General features: G+C 35.4%; 2 protein-coding genes across 7 annotated transcripts; one reads left to right on the top strand and one right to left on the bottom strand.

The window, feature by feature from the left end:
- Positions 1-846: 846 nt before the first annotated feature.
- LOC131530294 (SLAM family member 5-like) lies at positions 847-22,426 on the bottom strand. 2 transcript variants are annotated; one of them, XR_009268352.1, is made up of 9 exons: positions 22,045-22,426; positions 21,468-21,800; positions 21,002-21,301; positions 20,782-20,919; positions 20,063-20,130; positions 17,854-18,709; positions 7,620-8,020; positions 6,605-6,679; positions 847-1,681 (listed from the first exon to the last, which is right to left on the bottom strand). XR_009268352.1 is itself a non-coding variant. In XM_058760480.1 (6 exons), the coding sequence occupies exons 1-6, from the start codon at positions 22,100-22,102 to the stop codon at positions 18,659-18,661; spliced, it is 948 nt and encodes a 315-aa protein (XP_058616463.1). In that variant the 5' UTR covers positions 22,103-22,426; the 3' UTR covers positions 15,752-18,658. The 2 variants fall into 2 exon arrangements, 1 of the variants encoding a protein (XP_058616463.1); XM_058760480.1 differs by lacking the exons at positions 847-1,681; positions 6,605-6,679; positions 7,620-8,020 and having other exon boundaries at positions 15,752-18,709.
- LOC131530291 (uncharacterized) lies at positions 3,057-15,723 on the top strand. Of its 5 annotated transcripts, XR_009268351.1 has the most exons (7): positions 3,057-5,091; positions 7,952-8,287; positions 8,505-8,843; positions 9,392-9,508; positions 9,993-10,018; positions 10,112-10,193; positions 10,509-10,603. XR_009268351.1 is itself a non-coding variant. In XM_058760474.1 (6 exons), exons 1-6 carry the CDS (start codon positions 5,040-5,042, stop codon positions 10,665-10,667), a joined length of 1,029 nt encoding a protein of 342 aa, XP_058616457.1. In that variant the 5' UTR covers positions 3,057-5,039; the 3' UTR covers positions 10,668-15,723. The 5 variants fall into 5 exon arrangements, 2 of the variants coding, with proteins under 2 accessions (XP_058616457.1, XP_058616459.1); XM_058760474.1 differs by lacking the exon at positions 10,112-10,193 and having other exon boundaries at positions 10,509-15,723; XM_058760476.1 differs by lacking the exon at positions 10,112-10,193 and having other exon boundaries at positions 5,062-5,185; positions 10,509-15,723.
- Positions 22,427-23,488: the final 1,062 nt, after the last annotated feature.

The following is a 23,488-nucleotide window of genomic DNA, read 5'->3' on the forward strand; positions in this document are numbered from 1 at the left end:
TTGTTGACCGATTCATCAGTTCACCCTTACATCTAATCTGATAGCAAATAAGTAAGCATAATTTGGGCATGCTGCCCTGGGGGAGGGCTGCGAGCCCAGAATATAGCCCAAACCCAGAGAACTCCCCCCTACTCACATTTATAACAGTGCCTAATTGGCATGTGGTTTATGTTGTTCTTGAACTATTATTCCTTATTAAAGAATTTGAGTTTCACCTCTTGGTCTCCTCGCACTCCTTGGAGTTTGGTTGATTACCCATAACTTGTGCAGGCTGGCACTATGCACTCCTTGGAGGACTACACGCCCATAACACAGGTGTCTATGAAAATATTTTTGTCCCACTATCCCTGTGATGCAGTTAGTTGCTGCCTAATTCGCAGGCTATCCATCCTAAATAGTATTCAAAATTAGAACTAGTGTGTCCCAAATCATAATACATTATTAAAAAGTTAATAACTTACATTTACCCTTGCCTTTTTTAAACTTTAAACAACTAAACAACTTTATTGGGTTCAATTTAAATTTCTTTTATTGGGTTAGACTAGAGCTATAAACATGTGGCCTATATTTATTATTTACAGCCAGACAGTCATCTAGTGGCTTAACCATGGCATTACATATGATTCTTTTTCTTTTTTTTTTTCTTTTTTCTCGGCAGTATCTATAGCGCACTGTAATCAGGTAGAAGTTGTGCTGTTGCTTGTGTTACATTTACCAAAGTAGCCAACAGAGCTTGTTGTATGGGATACTGTAATCCAATATGCAATGCACTTGATATTCAGTCATTTATTTATTTATTTTTTCAAAATGAATAAAACAAGAACAGTAAAATGACAATGACATGACAGCACACCTAAGGTGTGTGATTAATAGTATATACAGTGTGTGTGATACTCTAATCACTATGCAAGTTGATATCCAATTTAATTTCCTACAAAAAATAAAACAACAACAGTAAATTATATAAAATAGTACAGAGAGGGGATGTGATAAAAATTTTAATAATTTAAGTTAGGTAAATGATAAACTAAAAGTTGGAACCACAAAATGAAAACAAAATTTCATAAATCACAATAACACCAAAAATGTGAAACAAGAGTTAAAACAAAACAGAGACATCCTATTAGAGAATAAATGTGAATATCCTTTTGATCTTTCACTCAAAACAATTCTAATCTATCATTGAAGTAAAACAATTGAAAGTGGGGAGAAAATCTCATGATGAAATAAATGTTTTTCTCCAATGAATGTTGGCCACAATTATTGGCACCCCTATAAATTATTATGAGTAAAATATTATGAGTAATATCCCATACATATATATATATATATTTTTTCTTTTAGCACACCAGGGTGACTAGGAGCATTAATTGTCCAGCCATGACTTCCTGTTCCAAAGGATGGTAAATATAAAGAAAACAAAGGCCAAATTCCCTTAATCATCCATCACAAGAATATAGTTCTGATGTGCAGAACAAGATTGTTGAGCATCACAAAATAGAAAGTGGCTGTAAGAAAAGAGTTAAAGCATTGAAAATCCCCATTTACACCATCAGGGTAATAATTAAGAGGTTCCAATCAAGGCTGGAATCAGTGAGGAGGAGAGTTTGAGTGGACAAAGACTCTCCAAGGATCACAGCTGGAGAATTGTAGAGATTAGTTGAGTCTTGGGGTCAGAAACCTAAAAAAAAATAAAAATTATATATATATCAAACAGCCCCTACATCACCACATGTTGTTCGGGAGGGTTTCAAGAAAAATTCTCCTCACTCCAAAAACAAACTCCAGCAAATTCATTTGTCAGACACGACTGGAACTTCAAATGGCACTGGCTTCTATGGTCAGATGAAACTGAAAAAAGAGCTTTTGGCAGCAAACCCACCAGATGAGTTTAGTACAAACAGAGATAAAAAAAAAAAAAAAAGTACCCCATGTCCACGGTTAAATATACTGCTGAATCTTTAATGTTATTGGCCTGTTTTTCTGCCGGAGGTCCTGAACATCTTGTTCAGATGCATAGCATCATGGATTCTATCAAATACCAACAGATAAAAAATCTAATCCTGACTGACTCAGGTCAGTGAAATCTTATAATGGGCCGTGTTTGGATCTTCCACCAGGACAACAATCCAAAACAAACATCAAAATAAACACAAAAATTGGTCACTGAGCACAAAATGAATCTTTTTCCATGGCTGTCCCCTCTGATCTGAACTCTGTAGAAAATGAGTGGGGTGAACTGAAGAAGTGCTAACATGGAGCTGTGAATCTGAAGGATCTGGAGAGATTTTGTATGAAGAAAATGGTCTCTGATCTCATATCAGGTATTCTCCAAACTCTTCAGGCATTATAGAAGAAAACTCAGAGCTGTTATCCTGGGATAAGGACGTTGCAATAATTGGGTGCCAATAATTGTGGCCAACATGAACTAGAGAAAGCCTTTATTTCATCATGAGATTTTCTCCCCACTTTCAATTGTTTACTTCAATGAGAGATTAGAATTGTTTTGAGTGAAAGATCAAAAGGATAAACAATGCAGAGTTATTTTAACAGCTGCGTTTGATCATATTTACCACAGGTGCCAATATTAGTGGAGGGCACTGTATATATACAGTCGTGGTCAGAATTATTGGCACCCTTGGTAAATATGATCAAAGAAGGTTGTGAAAATTAATCTGCATTGTTAATCCTTTTAATCTTTTATTTAAAAAATCACAAAAATCTAACCTTTCATTGGATAATAAGAATTTAAAATGGGGGGAAATATCATTATGAAATAAATGTTTTTCTCTAATACACATTGGCCACAATTAACAGCACCCTTTTATTCAATACTTTTTGAAACCTCCATTTGCCAGTTTAACAGCTCTAAATTTTCTCCTATAATGCCTGATGAGGTTATAGAACACCGGACAAGAGATCAGAGACCATTCCTTCATCCAGAATCACTCCAGACCCTTTAGATTCCCAGCTCCATGTTGGTGCTTCTTCTCTTCAGTTCACCACTCATTTTCTACAGGGTTCAGGTCAGAGGTATTAAGGCATGGCAAGTGAAGTGTTATTGTGCAAAAAAGTACAAATACCACATTAAAACTATGTTACTGTGGTGAATTGTTGGGTCACTCCTCCTTTTTTAATTGGTAATGATGGTAACGACAGTCAAAGGTCATTTGATGACAACACACCAGACAAACGAGATGTTATGTTATATATATATATTTACTATTTTATAAACCTGAAGAGAAGTGCTCACATTTATTTACATAGCATAGCAAAGTTGTTTTACAGAGAATATTGTACACACATTAAGGTTTTACATATATACAATATATATTTACAATAAAATTGCAAAGACTAAAGTCTCAAACCAAAAGAGATATTCTTTATAAAAGTTAAGACTCGTCCACGCCCCCCTAAAACGGCTCATTCAAACACGCCCCCCACATGTCTACGTCACCATGTGGAAATATTTGCGTAATGCCGCCCAAATGTTCACGCAAAGAAAGAAGGTGTGGTTTCAGTAACCGCAGTAGTGTTGAAGCAGCCATGTGTTTGTGTGCGAAAGCAAAAGCACTTTATTTGGCCTTCAGAAAGTAGATGCAATTAGGAATCATTGGTTAAGATTTGTTTACAACACAACAGCACAACCCAAATGTTCGAATTTGTGCAACAGTGCGACAGTTTTGTGAACCTAGGAGAGTACAAGGCTGGCTATGCACGAAGGCTATTTCTAAAAAAAAAAAAAAAGGGTCAATTCCGACTTTGCATTGACAATCTGGCGCTTCTGAATCAGCAACTGTAATTATGTTTTGTTATTAGTTCAAGTATTTGCTACTGATTGTTCAAATGTGGAGTTTTGCGCATAATGTGTTGTGTGTGTGTGAAGGGAACAGGGTTACATCACAGCGGAGTGTACAGCCCGTCAGAAATCGTCTTAACCGCGGCTTGTGTGCAAATACATACGAGCATCATCACTGTGTCTGTCACGTGACTCTGTTCCCCTTTCCGGCTTGAACTGATAAAACTTGAAAGCTGAAGCTCGCGATTATAGTAAGGGGCGTTATATTTCCGGCGCATGCTTATGGTATTCGACCAATCACAATGTACTGTGTCAGTTGGCCAATCAGAGCAGACTGCACTTGTTGGAAAGAGGGGCTTTGTAGAAAATGATGCATTTGAGAGAGGCGGGGCATAGAGGAACTACAATAATGTACAGTATTTGAAAAATTATGTGTTTTTTGAACATTAAAACATGTCAACATATTCTGTTACACCAAATATACAAAATAATGATCTTCAAAATAGCATCATATGACCCCTTTAAAAACACCTGATGTAAACCATGTGTTTCTATCTATTATTTCTATAGTAATGCAGTTTGGCCATTCAAATGTTTAACTATTCCATCATTATTGTACGGACACAATCAAGCCCAGCTTCTAATATGCTTCTAATAAAAAGTTGGCTGTTCAATCATCTTTTATTGGTCGTTTGTATTCAACAGTGATATAAAACTATATTACCATTTGCCAAAATGTAACCACTTGTTTCAGTTCACAAAAAACACCTGCTGCTACTATTGTGGGCATCAGTCAGACATTAATAAGACATGAATCCAGATGTTTTGTCAGATTTGATCGATCACCCTGAAACAGTTGAGTTTGTTCTAATAAAGTGTAAATGATGTGACAATGAAAGAGTAAAGAGGCTCTTAGAATTGTTCAGTTAATCAGCTTTCACTGAAGAATTTGTTAATCAAAGATGCAACAGTGTTCAATACTGTTTAAATATTTAAAAGATACAGAGTTAATAATCTGGATTTAAGACTGACTGATTATTTAGTTGTTGTTTTTTTCCCTTAACGTCAATGCCTTACACTTCGTCCCAGTAGATGGCGGTATATAGCTATGCACCTTAAACTGATCCATTACAGGCCAAAGAAGAAGAAGAACTTGAACGACTGAATGAATGAATGAAATCGAAATTAAATCCGTTTTTTAAATATTATTATTTTTACTTTGTTAAAAAAAAAAAAAAAAATGAAGCTCCGATCTATTTTAATCTCAGCGTCCTTGTTTTTACTCGCACACGGTAAAATATGTTATGTTACAATCTCTGTTCTTTTCAGCTATAATTTAAACAAAGCATGTATAGCCTACACGTGCTCTGCCGTTATTGCATCACAGTGAGTAAATGAAGTCTATTAAAACTAAATCATTACACAAATGTTGAAATCTATTAAATCGATATATAAACTGATAAGTGTACATTGAATATAATTTGAGTCGCTTTGAATAAAAGCTTCTGCCAAATAAATAATAGCCTATAAATGAACATAAAACCAAAAGTGGCCAATATTTAAAACTAAAAACAATATTTTGTAATTATCACCATTTTCTTAAGTGTTTTCATGGAATAGGCTAGTTTATAATATTCGTAATGGGAAATATTATTTATTGTGATTTTGTGAAAATACTTGGCTGTATGGACGCACAAATATATTCGGGGAAAGCAGCTAATATGTGAAGTAAGCCTGATGGGTGACTGTGAAGGCTAAATAAATTAATGATGAACTTATTTGTTTCATGAGTTACATTATGAATGCAGCCATGTCTCTCACCCTTGGGATCTTCAGAAATCATTTATCTTGGCGCGGTAGTCTGTTACCGGTATTAAGGTCTGTTGACACCAAGAGCGATAACGATAATATAAATACAGTGAACAATACATATATCTTTATTGTAATCTCGCGCGCTTTAGTTTCCATGTACTGAAAGTGACCTGCTACTGCTTACGTGTCGCAAAGACACCAAAGAAAAAACAGATGATTTGGGGAACATGAGATCCTTCAAAGACGAGAGGAGTTGGAATCCGTCACTCTGTTTAGACAGTTATCATCTTTTAAAGATACATTTTATTCATACTTGCGTACGAGTCAGTTTCATTATCTGTTGTTCTTGTTGCATTTACACAACTTTAACCAGTAGATGTCCTCAGCACGTTTCGAGTACATCTAAGGGCTGTCCAAACTCGGTCCTGGAGGGCCGGTGTCCTGCAGAGTTTAGCTCCAACCTTAATTAAACACACCTGAAACAGCTAATCAAGGTCTTCAGGATCACTAGAAACTTCCAAGCAGGTGTGATTTGGAGCTAAACTCTGCAGAGATGTGGCCCTCCAGGAATGATCTAAAGGGTCTCCAACCTAATTATTTCATTCGGGAGCTACTTTTTAAAAATGAAAGTGGCTGAGAACTACCAGTTTTACACACAATACTTAAATATCTTAAATTTCAATCCAAACTGTTATACATGGCATTGTTAAAATGTGCTGGAAATATTAAAAAGTAGCCTACTGATACACACACTGAAATCATTTTACCAAGTTTTAAGACAAAAGCCAACAAATGAATGAAAATGAAAGTGAAGTGACCTGTGGCTAAGTATGGTGATTCATACTTGGTATTTGTGCTCTGCATTTAACCCATCCAAGTGTGCACACACACACAGCAGTGGGCAGCCATATTGCTGCGGCACCTGGGGAGCCAACACATGAGAATGTGTTGGGGGAGCAGTTGGGGGTTCGGTGCCTTGCTCAAGGGTCTCACCTCAGTCATGGTTGGTATCGAAGGTGGAAAAGAATGCTGGTTATTCACTCCCCCCACCTGCAATTCCTGCCGGACCTGAGAATAATAATAAAAAAAAATAAAAATAAAATAAGCAGCAGTATGCACTTTTTGTTTGCATAAACAGTGAAATAAAAACATTATAAATGATGGCCGGATTTTAAAATAACAAAAAGAATATTCATAACATGTTATTTACTGACACACTGTAAAAAAAAAAAAAAGTTGAACCAACTTAAAATTTTAAGGCAACCAACTTCAGCAGATTTTTGAGTTTGCTCAACTTATTTTTGTGGGAGATTCTAAAATTTTTGTTGCTTAAACTTAAAAAGACAAGTTGAGAAAACTCAAAAATCTGCTGAAGCTGGTTACCTTAAAATTTTAAGTTGGCTCAACTTTTTTTTTTTTTTTTTTTTTTTTACAGTGCATATACTACATGTTCAAATAATGTTTACACCATTTTTAAAATAAAATTATAACATTTCAGCCTTTAAATCTTTTTATTTATTTATTTATTTTTTATTAAAAAAGATGAGTCAGAATGATAATAAAAATAAAAAAAAAACTATATATATATATATATACATATCTGTTCCATAAACAGTTCATAAGCTAATGTGCATTCTAAAAATCTCAACACTTCTGATAACAAGGTAGCCTATTTTCCATCGACCGGTTAACATTTACAACAAAAATTTGGTCCAATTTTCACATTGATCTGAACAAAAATATGGCAGACAGACTGAGTGAATTTGTAAATACACAGTTTGACAGCAGATGGTGCTTATGAACAGCAGAACAGAGCTGTTTCCACGGTAATGTCGCTTTGAGGAGAATGTCTTGCGTGTTAACCAGGAACATACTCTGTGTTGAATTAACTCACTCTCAGGCGCGTTTTTGGAACCAACATACCTCAAGTAATCAAGGTTTGGGTTAATCAACAGAGAGTTCAGGGTTTAGCAGATGGTAAGTTAACCTTGCTTTCTGGAATACACACCTGAAGCAGCCAATCAAGCTCCTCAAGATTGCTTGAAAATACACAGGCAGGTGTGCTGAAGCAGGTTGGAAATGAACTTTGCAGGATAGTGGGTCCCAGTGAACAGAGTTGAAGACCTCTGGTATATGCCATGCCTCCAAAACATCTTATTAGTTTTTGTTAAGAAACATTTGTATTAGTTCTGTCTTACTGTTGTTGTTCAACAACGTTTTTTCACACGTTTATATGTTTATATACCGGTTGAAGATTTATTCACCATGACATCCCTATTTCATTATACTTTCCTGCTGAATAATTTTGTTTGGTTTATAATGAACTAATGTCTTCTCCAGGTGTTTCCAGTGTTGGGACTGATGGACTGTCAGCATTCTTGATGGATGGAGATTCAGTCACTCTACACACTAATGTTGAGACAAAACAACAAGAAGATATAAAATGGTATATTAATGACACCAGAATTGCTCAAATCAGTGGAGATCTCAGTTTTATCTGTACAGATGTTCAGTGTAATAAAGGTACTGAGAGATTCGAGGATAGACTAGAGCTGGACTATAAAACTGGAACTCTTACAATCAGAGATATCAGAACCACAGACTCTGGACTTTATGAATTAAAGATCATCAGCATCAGAAACAGCAGCGAAAAGACCTTCAATGTTACTGTTCATGGTGAGTCGTAATGAATAAACCTGTTTAAAAGCAGGTTTAGATCACATAATTAATGTTGTCCTTTCTGTTTGAATGAGGATTTGATGTAAAATAAGTTAATGTGTGTAAAACAGAGATACATGTTGCTTTTCAAAGAGCATGATTAATCACTATCAGATCCTGAGATTGTTTCATGTCTTGGCATGAAGATCCTTCAGCAGTTGTTGGTTTGTTTCAGGTGTTCCTGCTGCTGAACGAGATGAAATGAAGAGAAAGTCAGTGAAGGAGGGAGAATCTGTCACTTTAGATCCTGGTGTAATAAAAAACCCAAATGATTTGATGACGTGGCATTTTAATGACATTTGCATCGCTGAAATCAGTGAAGAACCCAGAATGATTTGTACAGATGTTCAGTGTAAAGATGGCGATGAGAGATTCAGAGACAGACTGAAGCTGGATCATCAGACTGGATCTCTGACCATCACAAACATCACAATCACAGACTCTGGACTTTATAAATTACAGATCAGCAGCAGCAGATTCAGCATCACAAGGAGCTTCAGTGTTGCTGTCACTGGTGTGTATCATTTAATTTACACGTTTAGTTCCCTTGAGCAATCTTAAAATAGTTTTTTTTTTTTTTAAATTGACCTTGTATTTTTTTATTTTTGTTATGGAATTTATTTCATTGTTTCATCGTGTTTCAAAAAGTGAGCTTTGACTCAGATATTACGTAGGGTTGCAAAGGGGTGGAACATTTCCAGAATCTTTCCAAAAAAAAAATAAAAATGCTGAAACATTTCCACAGTTTCTGTAATTTTTATGAGATTTACCTGAAATTGTCACCTCTTTGCAACCCTAGTTTTAAACTATTAATTAGATCATCACCTTCACATCAAGTGATTTACGTTAACATTACTAATGTTTTTCTGACAGCTCAATGATGTGATGCTATTTTAGCTGCTGTTCTTCAAAAAAAAAAAACATACTAGAACTCACCACTTATCAGTTAAAGCAATATCATACAGCTGATGACTAAAGCAGGAAAGTGTAAATATTTGAAAAAGACATTTGTAAAATGTATTAATTTGCTCTCTAATAATAATTACTTTATTACTGTTTCAGGTCTGTCTGCAGGTGAAATAGCAGGAATATCTACTGCTGCTGCTGTTGGTGTCCCGCTGCTCATGGCTGTATCTGTTTGGGTGATTTATTTTTACAAGCGTCAAGTAAAAAGGAAAGGTGAGTATTACATTAGTGATGGGAAGTCGGAATTTTTATATATTTTTTCCTTTAAAATGGTTCTTTCAGACAGTTTGTTTCAAAAACTTGGTTCAAAAAATAATTCAAGTCAAATCAATACTAGGGATGTACCAATCATTTTCGTGCCCCGATTTGGTTATTTATTATCCAATCTGTCCTGATCTGATGCTTGTAATTTCCTAGTGTTAGGTGCATACTTAAAGTACGTTGTAGTTATTATAATCAGTTTCACCCTCAGTTGAAGTCATTGGTTCCAATAAGTTTTTTTTTTGTTATACTTTCTGCTGTTCATCATTTTAAAAAAGAAAGAAAGAAATTCACAACCTTTTATGCATTGTGAACTGGTTGTTCACATACACTATATTACACATACAGATGAATGAACAAGATTTTTTTAAACAATTACTCTAATCAACCAAAGTAATGTGTGTTTAATTGAGTTTGTTATTGTTGTTTTAAACAGACACCAGGATGCAGTGCAGTGATCAGGTAAGATACTATGAACACTGTTTGCTTACAAAGGGTCAGATTCAGATCTGCAAGTTGACAACATGTTTGTTTGTTTTATGTGGTTTGATTTAGAAGTCATTACATTGAAAGACCAATAATGGCTGACTCATCAGGACAGCACTGTTCTAACGGCTTTACTTCATAATAAACAATGGTCTGGATACATTTTTATTATATAATTTAAATAGTTTATTTAATTATATTATTATGAGAATTATATTTAGTTTTTTGTTATTATTTGAAAAAAGTGCAAGGGTGCCAATATTTTTGGCAACAACTGTATGTTACTGTAGTACAGAAGATGACAGTGTAATTTAGTTTATCAGATTCACTAATATTTAGGAAAAGAACACGTTATGTTCTGCAAACATAAAAAGAAATACACTTACAGTTCCTAGTCTATTTTTGTGTAAACGAATCATTAGTCCTGTTCATGTCTTTTACCTTCTGTGAATCTGTTTTCTTGCAGGCGAATGATGTGAACGATTTGTCGCCGAGTGGGATTCCACTGATGGATGATGCTAATGAGAGGTCCTCTAATCACACTGATGCTCAAGTGAAGAACACTATCAATGGCTCGTCCTCTAATCACATGGAGATTGAGCCTGAGGCTGCCAGTGAGATTTAACATTTATAATTATTTTGATTCTTTCATGCGAAGTGAAGAGAGGTTAGAGAACGGAGAGATCTCTCACTGCTCAGACAAATAGTCTCATCATACCAAGATTTTTAAGGAGTCAGTGCCAATATTGTAACTCTCTTCATTTTTGGTTCTTTAAAATGTATGTTTAATTCTTAGGGTCATCCTCTATATGCCTTTCACACCTTTCACCACATGAGAACTGTAATTGTAATGGTAATGAGCATCATACAAACACATCAGTATTTATACAACACATAGTCTTGCAATACAAGTGAAACAAATACCTCATTGGCTGCTTGTCATGAAAGGAGGTCCTTGAGTTTTATGAAAATCCTCTTCACTGGCCTTTTTACTAAACTGAATTTAAACTTAAGCGTATTTGAACATAGCAGAGACTTGTGATGGATCTGCTCATCATCAAATCCATTGAAGTGATGTATTCTCACGCCTCATGTTTTAAAGAACTCCAAATTAATTTACATCACATTACACCACATTTACATTTTTAAATTGCGCCTAAAATGTATTATACACAAAGTTATGGATTTAATTACAAAAGAATTATGAAACAAATACACAGAACATCAACATAACAGCACTTACTCTCCCACCATTTACTTGAAATGAGGAATTTTCCTTTAAACAAATATATTGAAATAAAATCAACAACAGTCAAATTTCAGGTGTACATGAGAGTAACTGTGTCATGTGCCTGACTTAATTGGCCTTGATTAAAGTAACTACCTTGTAAATATGCCTTTCCTAGTAAACTTATGCAGTGTGTGGCTTTCCTTTAACAAATGTAGTGTCACTGACTAGTAGCTTCAGCTTTCACTCAGAACCGTTGGTGGTATTAGGGTAAGTTTCCACTATCCTGGGACGCTTCCATTCATTTCTTTGAGCCCCATTATCTTGTATTATCACAGTGTCACTTATTTGTAAATTTCGCCATTTCTTGTGTTGTCAGAGATTTAATAGATATTCACGTTTCCATCTCTGCCAGAATTCATTTGCCAGGAACTGCACTCTTCTCCACCTCTTAAGCAGATAGAGGTAGTCTTTGCTAAAAATTTGCAACTGATTGCTTGAAGATGTTCTTGATCCATCCCCTTGAGCAAGTCAGTAAACTCTTTTCTAGCGCCCATGAAATGTGTTCCCTGATCGCATCAAAATTGGTGTACAGGTCCTCTGATAGCTATAAACACTTGCATTCACAAAAGTGTCTGTTATCAGGTAATCGAGTGTCTCTATGTACCACTCTACAGCACAAGCAAGTAAACAGCAATCCATATAATTTGAATTCCCTTTTTCCCTCCTTTACAGTGAAGGGGCCAAAACAATCTATACCACGGTACGTAAAGGGAGGTGATTCCTCAGTTCTTTCTTTTGGCAAATCTGCCATTCATTGAACCTTCTGTATCTTCTACATTTTACACACTTGCAGATGTGTGAAGAAATCACACTTATACATCCTAAGATCCATATTCCATTTGCGCATAACCCATTCATGGCCATGCCTCTTCCTTGGTCACGCTCATGATAATGCTTGACGATTGAGACTGACACATGCGATTTCTTTGGAAGTTTTGCTTTATGTCATGATGCAAGGTGGATTGCGGTAGATATCCTCCCACCCTGAGGACACCATTTTTGTCCAAGAAAGCATTTATCTGACTTATCTTGTTGCGCTTGTTCGGGATGCCATCTTTTTGGAGTTTGATCTTTTGAATATCTTTAGCAAAGGCCCCTCTCTTCTTGAACAAGTTTGATGATGATGATGATTTCTGCTTCCTTCCTTTCTCCAAGACCAGTTGCTTCATTTGTTCTTGGTTGAACTCTCTTGAATTCTGACAAACCTCTTTAGCCTGGCAAAAGCCCTCACTACTTGAGACCAGTCAGAAAATTTTGTGAAGTGGTTTACCATTGAATTCGCTTTTTTCATCTTGATTGTGTGAATGTGGGCCTTGCGAAGCTCAGGGTTGGTCATTTCTATTTCTCCCACCGTTTTCTCTGCATGTTGAAAATCTCTCTGCCACAGAAAGTCAGGCCCTTTCAGCCAGTTTGACTCTTTCAGTTGAACTGCACTAAGCTTTCTAGAGGCATGGTCGGCAGGGTTGTTTTCCAAACTGACATGTTGCCACTGTTCAGGGCATGTACTAGACCTTATGCGTTGAATTCAGTTGGCTACAGATGTGTGAAATCTCTTGGCATCGTTGTTCACATAGCCAAGGACTACTCTAGAGTCAGTCCAGTAATACACTTGCAAGTTTTCAATCTCAAGTTCCAAATTCATAAAAGTTGGAACAGCCGGGGGATGAAGCTGCCCCAAAAAGGTGTACCGTCATTCTGTACACCGAAGGCTTGGAATCCAGATTGCCGTCATCCCACCAGAGAAATCTCAGACAGTCTTGGTGTTCCCTTGCAACGTGAAATTGATTAAACTTTCTTTCAATGTCCCACAATATGGCTATTGGACCCTTTCTAAAGTGACACAGCACTCCGACCAATGTGTTGGTCAGGTCTGGACCAGTCAAGAGGTGATCATTCAGAGAGGTTTCATGGAAGTGTGCTGAACAATCAAAACCACAAGGATCTTCCCTGGTTTGGGTTGGTGCGGAACCTTGGAACCCTCTCAGCATCTCCTCGAATTTTGTCATTAATGAAATGGACACAATCCACAAAATACTTCTTATCTATTCTCAGTTGCCACTCCAATGAGGTGAGTCTATGATTCTATGATTCACCTACGAGTCACATTGTTTGTTATCTCGGAAACTAGGTTTGTCTGACTTGAAACAAAGTGGGAGTTAAAAGTGGCCATCTTCCTTTTTGCCTTATACCTTCCCTTGGACATAAAGAGAATGTCCTTCTGAGAAACTGGATTATCATCTGCACTGTGTTCTATGAAGTCTAATTCAAGTGCCTTAATGATGTCTGTAGAAATTACTTCCTTAAGAGTCCGGCAAACAAAGTGCACTGCCTTCTTTATTTCAAACGATGACTTCACTGCAGGCACCACTTGTCTGTATCCACTTGTTGTATCCTCTCGATTGTAGATTTGCCAGTTTCTGACAAGGTACGACTGTTACTCTTGCCGACATTGTGGATAGCTGCAGATGGACATTCTCATTGTTAGTATTTAACTCTTGAACTACTTAATCTAGGACAGGGTTCCTCAAATCTTACCCTGGAGGTCCAATCCACTGCAGAGTTTAGCTCCAACCCTGATCAAACTCACCTGTCTGTGATTTTCTAATGATCCTGAAGACATTGATTAGCATGTTCAGGTGTGTTTGATTAGGGTTACAGCTAAACTCTGCAGGAAAGTGGATCTCGAGGTCCAGATTTGAGGAGCCCTGATCTAGGATAAAGGTTGTGTCACTCTGTGTTGTCTAAGAGTGCATAGACAAGGACTTCTTGATCTGGCTGTTTGATACTTTGAAACTTCTTTGAACTTTTCATCATGCAAAAATGTAGGATGTTTCTTCTGACACTTTTCACATATGCTCTTATTATCACACCTTCTTGAATGATGACCAGTCTGCAAACATCCAAATCAAAGTTGCTCTGAACATAAAAACTTGACACGATCTTGAACTGTCTTCTCAATGAACTTTCTACTCTTGGCTAAGACATGTTCTAGTCTTTTACAAAAGGTGCATGATGAGATGGTTCTCTGTGACCCGTTTGTGTACATGTGTTTTTACTTGAATGGTTTGGTTTCCTGCTCTCCACAATACTAAGAGCCTGTACTGAAGATATAGGATCGCAAGCAAGCGAGAGCTACTTCCTTTGATAGAAAGTCTACAAACTCTTTGAATTGTTGTGTATTTGTTTCATAACCAATTATTTTGTAATTAATTACCCACATCTATAACAGCACTTACAAATACCAAGTGAAATTTCACCTCAACAGTTGTTTGAACACTATAGCAAGAACTAATTTGATATTTAATATGACTCATTTAAATAATAAATGAAAGCATGTGGCCTACATATTAAGTTGTATAAACTTTAGGGTTTTTGACCTGTTTTTGTATGTAGAAGTTTGCTGAAGCTGCTAAAGTGACTCACACAGGAACAGGAGGTTTTTGTTTCTTTTCATTTACACTAATAGTGTTGTCAAAAAAAAGGTATTTCGATACATATCTATACTAAACTACTTGAATCGAAATTATATTGCAATTCTGCGGTATACTGGTACCAACCGTGAGTTCACTCACACCGCAATGTTTACATTCACATTATCCACTCTTTTCAGTGACTCTGTGCAGCTCGGTTCACAGTGGACGCTGCACATTTTTATCTTGTCAGTTAAAACATTCAAGTCCTTGCGCTTAAACGGATAAATGTCAGTTATGTGAAAATACCTGCCTTGGTGTGAATATCATCGTAAACAGTCACCATGTCTTAAAGGAACATAAACAGCAGAGGAAATCCTCATTATTAGATCCATTTGGTGTTAAAGTGATGTCATTAATGTTATTCAAACAACAAGAGAGAGAGAGAGGGAGGGAGAGAGAAAAAAAATCACTGTTAGACCTTACTGAATAATTTGAATTTTTTTTGTTCTGTTGTATTTATTGTGCCATTGGTTGTAAGTGGTTTGTGGTTAATTCCAATATTGTGACAAGAACTACACTGTATAAATGCCTTGACTTAGCAGTTATTTTGTCCTGTTTAGAGGCATTCACTTATAGCTGCTGACTGTTTACATTTTTATGTCACGCAGATTAGAGCATTTACACAAATGCGCACGCTTAAGACCGCTTTGAGACTAAACAACAGGGCCCGTATTCATGAAAAATCTTAGTGCTAAGAGCTGCTCCTAGTAACAATATTCTAAGAAAATTCTTAGAAATGTGGGTGTTTCCTCTTAAAATTAAAAAAAAAGATCTTAGTAAAGAAAAAAGTAATTCAGAAAGCATCTTAACCCTTAAAAGAGGTTTTAAGGTCCAAAATTGTTAGGAGTACGGACGAGGACTTTTAAGAGGCTTAAGAGTTTCTTTAGCAGCGGAGAAAATGGACGAAACATGAAGAGGGAGAAGAGACAATGCATGAAAGTGAGTTAATAAGACGCTGCACATTAGATCGTGCAGGAATCATGTTTGTGACCGATCTTATTAGAGACACGCTAACATCTCCGACACTGCGCAGAAATGCCATAGCGCCAGAAATGGACGTAATCACTACATTAACATATTTGGCAACTGGAAAAATGCAACTCTGCAGCAGCGATGATTTGGGTCTGTTACAGCACTTTCAGAACCTCATTGTGTCGCTGTTCATTTCCTATAAAATACGTTAAGTATGACAGCATGGTAAATAAAAAAATAAAGAATATACATATATAATGTGTGTGTGTGTGTGAAAGAGAGAGAGAGAGAGAGAGAGAGAGAAAAGAGTACGGTAAAACAGGAAAAACTACGCCTGTAATTGCAAAGTGAAGGCTTATAATAAACCCATACTCTTAAAAGCGCTCTTTTGTTTCCTTCTTGGACAACTAACCAATCACAGTCTTCAAAAGACTGTGTCATAGCTAGCAACGGGGTCAGCCCCGCCTCCTCACTAAGATAAAAGTTTTTGCGTTTTCCTCGCTCAGAGTTACTCTCAGATTGGTCCTGAATCACTTTTAAGCTAAGACTCCTAGTTAGAAATTTTTAAGCTAAATTAGGAGCTCTCTAAAAGGATTCTTAGAATCTTTAAGAATACGGGCCCAGGTGTTTAGGTTTTGAAAGGAGTCTATACTACTGCTGTAAGTGTTGTTAATTGATATTGTTGACATTAATGGAAAATACTGACATTGTATTTTTCATGTAACAAGCGTTTTTACCTAAAGCTGCCATTAAGATCAACTATCTTTACACTAGAAGACCATTTAGTCATTTACTTCATAGTAGTTGAAACATTTCACTGGGAGTCTCTATTACGTCCCATGCCTGTATGCATACATGATGTGGGTTGTGTTTGAATGATGAAATATGTGTATGAAACACAAAGGTACTGCACGATTTCCACACAAATGTGTGTTTACATGATAAAACAGTAACAAACACTTGTATAGTCATTTTTAATAGTCTTCTTGTATTTGTTATCTGTATATCTTTGCTAAAATGTGAAAAAAATGAAACCATTACATTTAGTCCTTGTGGGGGAAAAAGGTGATATTTTATGAGTTTAGCATACTGCCAAGTTTTCATTTTTCATGATTTTATTTTATTTTATTTTTTTATTTTATTTTTTGTGTGTGTGCATAGTCCTCATGCTTTTGGTTTTGTATTTCTGAATTTTTCAAAACTTTTGTATGTTTTTATACAACTTTTTGAGAATTTTTTTTTTTTTTTTGGCAATAAACGGTTTTGTAACATCTGTGTAGTCTGTAATCTGTGAGTTTGTTGTGAAGATTGTATTGAGAAACAACTGAACCAACTAACACTGGAATAACTAAATAACACTGAGTTATTACAGCAATCATTGTGTGTATAAGCTGTAATATGATTTCAACTCTGATTGGTTAAAACTTGCACCTTTTAAAGTTTTATTTCATTTTGAGTCCTCAGTTCCTGGCTTTGCCACTAGAGGACATTCCAGTGGTATGCTTATACACTGCTTGTAGTACAAAAACATATTCTTTTATGCACAAATTAAATATTAGGCAATTTATAACAAATCTTAGATGCTGTCTGAAGAAATTCCATGGGAAACAACTGTGAACATTAATAATAACCCTAATATAAGCATTGATATTTCACTGAGCTGGATGCTAATCAAGGATAGCATTGCAAGTCAAGATTGGCAAATTTATGCTTATTGTTTTAATATTGAATACTAAATTCAGAAATCACTCAGTTGCATGGGGCAGTCATATAATGTAATAATAAATAAATATTAATTTAATTCATGAAACAGTCTGTCTGGATCACAAAATGCTTTTACTAAGGCATGTAGTGTATAGCAGTGCTGCTCTTTTATGTTAGTTACTCCACCAAACTGATGAAAACTAAAGACATTATTAACTGATAAACATTTGCATGGTACTATAAATATCACAATAGCAAATCATACATTGCATTTATTCTTAAAACAAATTCCAGACATTAACAGACAAAACAGGATATGATCGTTAAAACATCTGTGAGACCAAGAATAGTTATTGTTAGAAATAACTTACGTTTTTCTTGCTAGCGCTGAAAGTAACTTTTAAAACTAGCAGAGCTATGTTCATACGATCATTGATTTGTAATGAGATGCACATGCCCTACATCAGCTTTATATTTCACAGACACAAGTACATGATGTTCGTTTTATTGGAGATAATCTTTTTTTTTTTTTTTTGACAGGAAACTGTCAAACTGTTAAAATCATGGGCAGAAATGGAAAAACACTCTACAACCACATGCTATAAACACAGTCACACTACTGACACCTCCGACACAAACTCATGAACAGACATCAAACACAAACATACAGCAGCAGACACATTCTCATGCAGAAGATGTTTGTCTACCAAACCACATTTCACAGAATGAAGCAGTTCATTTCGACTTTTGATGAACATTTTACATTTATGACATGTGTCCCCAAGTCATTAATCTTCATTTTTCTTCATGAACATTTTCAAGCTTCAAAAAGTATATAAAGTCATATCAAGTCTTCTGAAAAGACACGATCATTTTATATAACAAACCGATTTAATTTAAACTTTATTCATATACAAACACTGATAATAGGTGTGGCTTTGGAGAGTGAGTTGCAGCGTGGGTGAGATCTTATGCTTTCAACGCTAGCTAGAAGTTATCTGTTTTTATATCAAATCATCCATGTGAATTTGTTATTGTTGTTATTGTTTATGTGATTCTTACCAGTATGAGAACTCGACCATAGACTCTAAATCTCTGAGGATGTATCAGGAGCTTCTTAATGAAGGTGATCACACAGTTGTATTTGGGACTTAGAAAAATACTTTAGTTTGAATATCATCTCATGACGACGGGTACATACTCCACGTGATTCTCCTCTTTAACTTTCTGTAAAAACATCACACAAGCTATAATATTTTAACCATTAAAATGTGGCATCCTGAAGATTGATTGACATTCCTATTGAAATAATAACACTGATGCAATGTTATTTGATAAAATCTTTATTTTACTCTAACTGCTAAACTAACATAAAGCAGATTAAGATTAGGTTCTCAGTAGTTTTTCTTCAGGGCCCAAATTTTAGGTTGGGCATCAAGTGGCAATGCATCGAAATTAAGTAATATTAGATTGTCGGGGTGCTTATAATACCTTTATATACCTATCGTACCTCTTATGGTACACTGTAAAAAAAAAAAAAAAGTTGAGCCAACTTCAAATTTTAAGGCAACCAGCTTCAGCAGATTTGTCGTTTTAAGTTTATACAACAAAAATACGAGAATCTCCCACAAAAATAAGTTGAGCAAACTCAAAAATCTGCTGAAGCTGGTAAAAAAAATTTTTTAAGTTCGCTCAACTTTTTTTTTTTTTTTACAGTGTACTACTATGAACTCTTTTGGTAAATAAGTTACAAAGGTGTCTTTATTATTATTATTTATTTTTATTTTATTTATTTTTTCTATAAGAGTGTACCATAAACTGCACAGGCCAATGACTATGCAAAATATAAACAAGATGTAAGCTGAAAATTTGAAATTTTGTGTTTAGACTACCAGTCAGATTTAATACCCTATGAAAGCAGTACCAAATTGGACACACACACACAAATCTGAACTGATGCATGATTTTGCTGTATCAATGTCCAATCCATGGTCCAAAGCAGTTTTGACTGTCATTGAATGGTTGCACATTTTCCAATGGACTGTCATGCACAGGAGCAGAAATATGTGTGTCATTGTGACTTTTATTTTCTAAAAGGTTTTAATTTCCTATCAGATTGTTTGTTTTCTGCCAACAGAAACACAATGTTCACTTAATTCACTAAAATTTGTAAAACAGAAGGTCATTTTGTGTTAGGGCTGGATGAATCATGGATGAATTATGTAAAATCATTTTTTGGGCGGTGGATCTGTAATTTCAAGTATGCTTAAAAAACGTTTTAAAGTATATGATTTAATAGTATGCTAATTTGCGACAGGGCTATAGCGTCTAGATAACGGACAACACAAACTTGGTAACATTCTAGTCTTGTTGAATTAATTGTGTGGAAATGTTTTCTTTTGTTTTATTATTATTATTATTATTTTAATTTACATATAATGTTTAATGACTAATGAGAGTTTTTACAGTAATTTAAAAGTGTTGATAGTTTTCACATTTGACAGGTCATTATACAGACACATATCTAAATATGACTCACTGATAAAATAATAGAGAAATGCAGAGATTAAACTTTCTTACCAATTTGCATGTGTTTCTTTTGTAGAATGTTGTTTCAGCATAAGTTATTTCTTCATCACAATTCTGAACTGCTTAAAGAATGATAATAAAATCAATCAAAAAATCCAAACAATAATAAAAAAAAAAAGAATACAACAAGCATCTCATCATAAAGAGGCAAATATACACAGGAAGTGCTCATAATACAACGTTTCAGACTTTGTTCAGATAAATACAAGCTAGACAAGGAGGGATTAAGGAAGGAGAAAGCTAAGTTCTTTATTATTATTTTTAGTATGCAGTCAAATGTTGACGAAAGAGATGAGTTTCCAGCTGTCTCTTGAAAATCGTCAGGGATTCAGTATTCCGGAGGGGGGTGGGAAGATCATTCCACCAGCCAGGAATTAAAACACGAAACCTCAATCCCAAATATATGTCTTTCTTCACAACATTCTATTATTTAATGTAATTTTTCAATGATATTATTAAATTACAAGCAATTGCTATAATTAAAACACAAGCATGTATGTATTTCACATTACAACGGTTCACACATACATAAAAGCCCTTAGCAGAGCATGCAATAATTAGAACGATATCCTTGATTCACAATTTTCACAAATTACATTGTCATTTCTAGAAATGTTCATGATTTCTGTTGAAGCTCGTATAAGATTTCTAGGGCTAATAGATTAACATTTTTTGAATATGTTTTATAATACGCAGTAGGTAAAACTTGCCTTCTTGATCAGTTCTTCTACATTTCCAGCTGATCCAGAAGATCCCGACTGCAGCTAATATCAACAGAGATCCAGAAGCAGCAGAGACCAGCATTTTTAGAGGTGAGTCTTGTTGTGAAGGAGAGTGTGGGTCCAGTGCTGTATGGATAAAGAAAGAAGTGGATGTGTCAGTCTGATCTACACAAATATATAGAGATCAAATCATAAAACTGCAACGTGCTTGAACATGTGTGACAGAGTTGACTGATGTCCAGATGTGTGGTCTGGTTGCTGATGGGATTGTTGAGCACACAGCTGTAGGTGTTTTTATCCTGATATTCCACCTCCAGAGGTAGAGAGAGACTGATGCTGAGATCAGACACACTGATGCTGGACAATAAACTGGGTCCTTTGTACCAGGAGAGAGTCACATGACCCACATTCACTGCTGAACACAACAATGAACAATTCTGCTGTGATGAAGATGATGATGAAGAACATTGTGAAGAGTTACTGCTGATGACAGGAACCGGCAGACGAGCTGAAAACATGAGAATAAAGAGAAATCTGGATAAATCTAATCAATCTTAATTTTGGTCCAATGTTTTGAGTGAATGTTTCTGTGATCTTAATATATAAAATGAGTTAAATTGTAAATAGTTAATAAAACAAGAATGTGAATGTTTGGATAAATGATCTCTACTCACCATAGACAGAAACACTGAATGTTTTTGATTTCAAATTTGCTCCACTAATATCAAGTTGATAGAGTCCCGCATGTTGTATTGTGATGTTTGTGATGGTCAGAGATCCAGTTTGATCGTCCAGCTTCAGTCTGTCTCTGAATCTCCCATCAGGAACATCATCAGATGTAGAGAAGATTCGCTTCTTTCTTTGAATTAAAGCTATTTGATACTTTTCAGCTCCAAATGTCCACAATATGTCGTCTTCGTGTTTTTCAAAGTCAGTGTCAGTGTTTAGAGTAACAGTATTTCCCTCCATCACTGACATTATTTCATTTGTTTTAGTCCCAAACATGCCTGGAGAACATTAACATGAGCAAATTAATACATTATTTTTTTTTATTTTTTTTTATAAATATACAATAATTACAGCCTTAAAGTTTAATTCTGCTTGATAATTTCAAAAGATTTTTTTAAATAAATGACACACTGAGATCAGTAGATAAAACAGACTTGAATTTAATTGAATCTCCATTCATTTGGTATAACAGTAGCTGAAAGAGAATTGAAATTACTTCGTTAAAATGCTTTTATAACTTACCCATCAGACTCAGCCAGCACAAACAGAACGAACAGAACAAAACAAGTGTGTGAAGCATGTTCCTCAGTGAAAGGTCTGATCTAATGTGCGCTGATGTCTTCTGCAAACTCTCAACCTGTTGATCTGGTGATGAATCCTCCCCCAACAGGTGTTAACGCTCAGTTCACCATAACATTTTCTGAATGTGTTCTATCTATCATCTATCTATCTATCTATCTATCTATATGAATGTTCACAATGGTGGAAAACATTGACATTTTTAACGACAGTCTGACTTGGTAAATATGTAAAAGTAGAAGAATATTACTCTAATTATAAGAAGAATATTAATCTAGCCAACTAGGGTTTTAAAAATGGTTGTATTTGTTCAGTTTAGTCAGTTGTTCTGCATAGAAATACAAAGTTCAAAAAATTACAGTGTCTGCATCTAACATTACTAGTCTTACATAAATTCAGCTTCTGAGTCAAACTGAAAGCTGCTGCGGTCGGTTTTCTTCAGAAACGTTGGTTGCTCTGCTGGGTGGACAAACATCTTGTACATGAGAGAACTGGCATTTAGAGCGTGAGGTGAAAGGCCTCTTCCTGCTTTTATGTACAACTGAGGCACTGTAACCTACACTCTCATAAATAAAGGTACAAAAGCTGTCACTGGGGCAGTACCTTTTCAAAAGGTACATGTCTGTACCTAAAGGGTCCATTTTGGTTCCTTAAAGGTACATATTAGTACTTAAAGTGTACATATTTGAACCTAATAGGTACAAAAGTGAACCTTTTGAAAAGGTACCGCCCCAGTGACAGCTTTTGTACCTTTTTTTCTGAGAGTGTACAGAAACATTGAACCATGATGCAAAAGTGTAACAGAAACAGCTTTCCTGTAGCTCAAATAGTAGAGCATGGCGCTAGCAACGCCAAGATCATGGGTTCGATTCCCAGGGAAAGCAAGAGCTGATAAAATGTAAAAACTGTTACTTTAATGCAGTGTAAGTCGCTTTGGATAAAAGCGTCTGCTAAATGCATAAATGTAGAAACACAGTGGTCATAGTTAATGCATATTTAATACTTTTTCACATTTTATAATAAAATAGTTTAATACTGTATCTGGAAAGCTGTTGGTAAATGTAATGTAAGGGAAATAAGTCAATTTAGCTCAAAGGGAATCATTGATGATTTTATAGGGAATTTGAACAGAATCACTTTTTATGGCTGATCACTGAGTTGGCCAGCGAATCACTGAACGAGTCATATAACATCAACTCTGCAATGGATATTGAAATCCAAAATATAGTGAAAACACTATTTAATAGCACAGTAACAAGATCGGCAGTCTAAGACATTAACTTGTAAGCACAAAACACAAGATACTTCTCTTTTCAATATAAATAAGACTTTACTTATATAAACCTAAGACATAAACTAATCTAACACATGAACACGCATTCACAAG

Source organism: Onychostoma macrolepis, chromosome 22 (assembly GCF_012432095.1).
Source record: "Onychostoma macrolepis isolate SWU-2019 chromosome 22, ASM1243209v1, whole genome shotgun sequence".
Taxonomy (NCBI): Eukaryota; Metazoa; Chordata; class Actinopteri; order Cypriniformes; family Cyprinidae; genus Onychostoma; species Onychostoma macrolepis.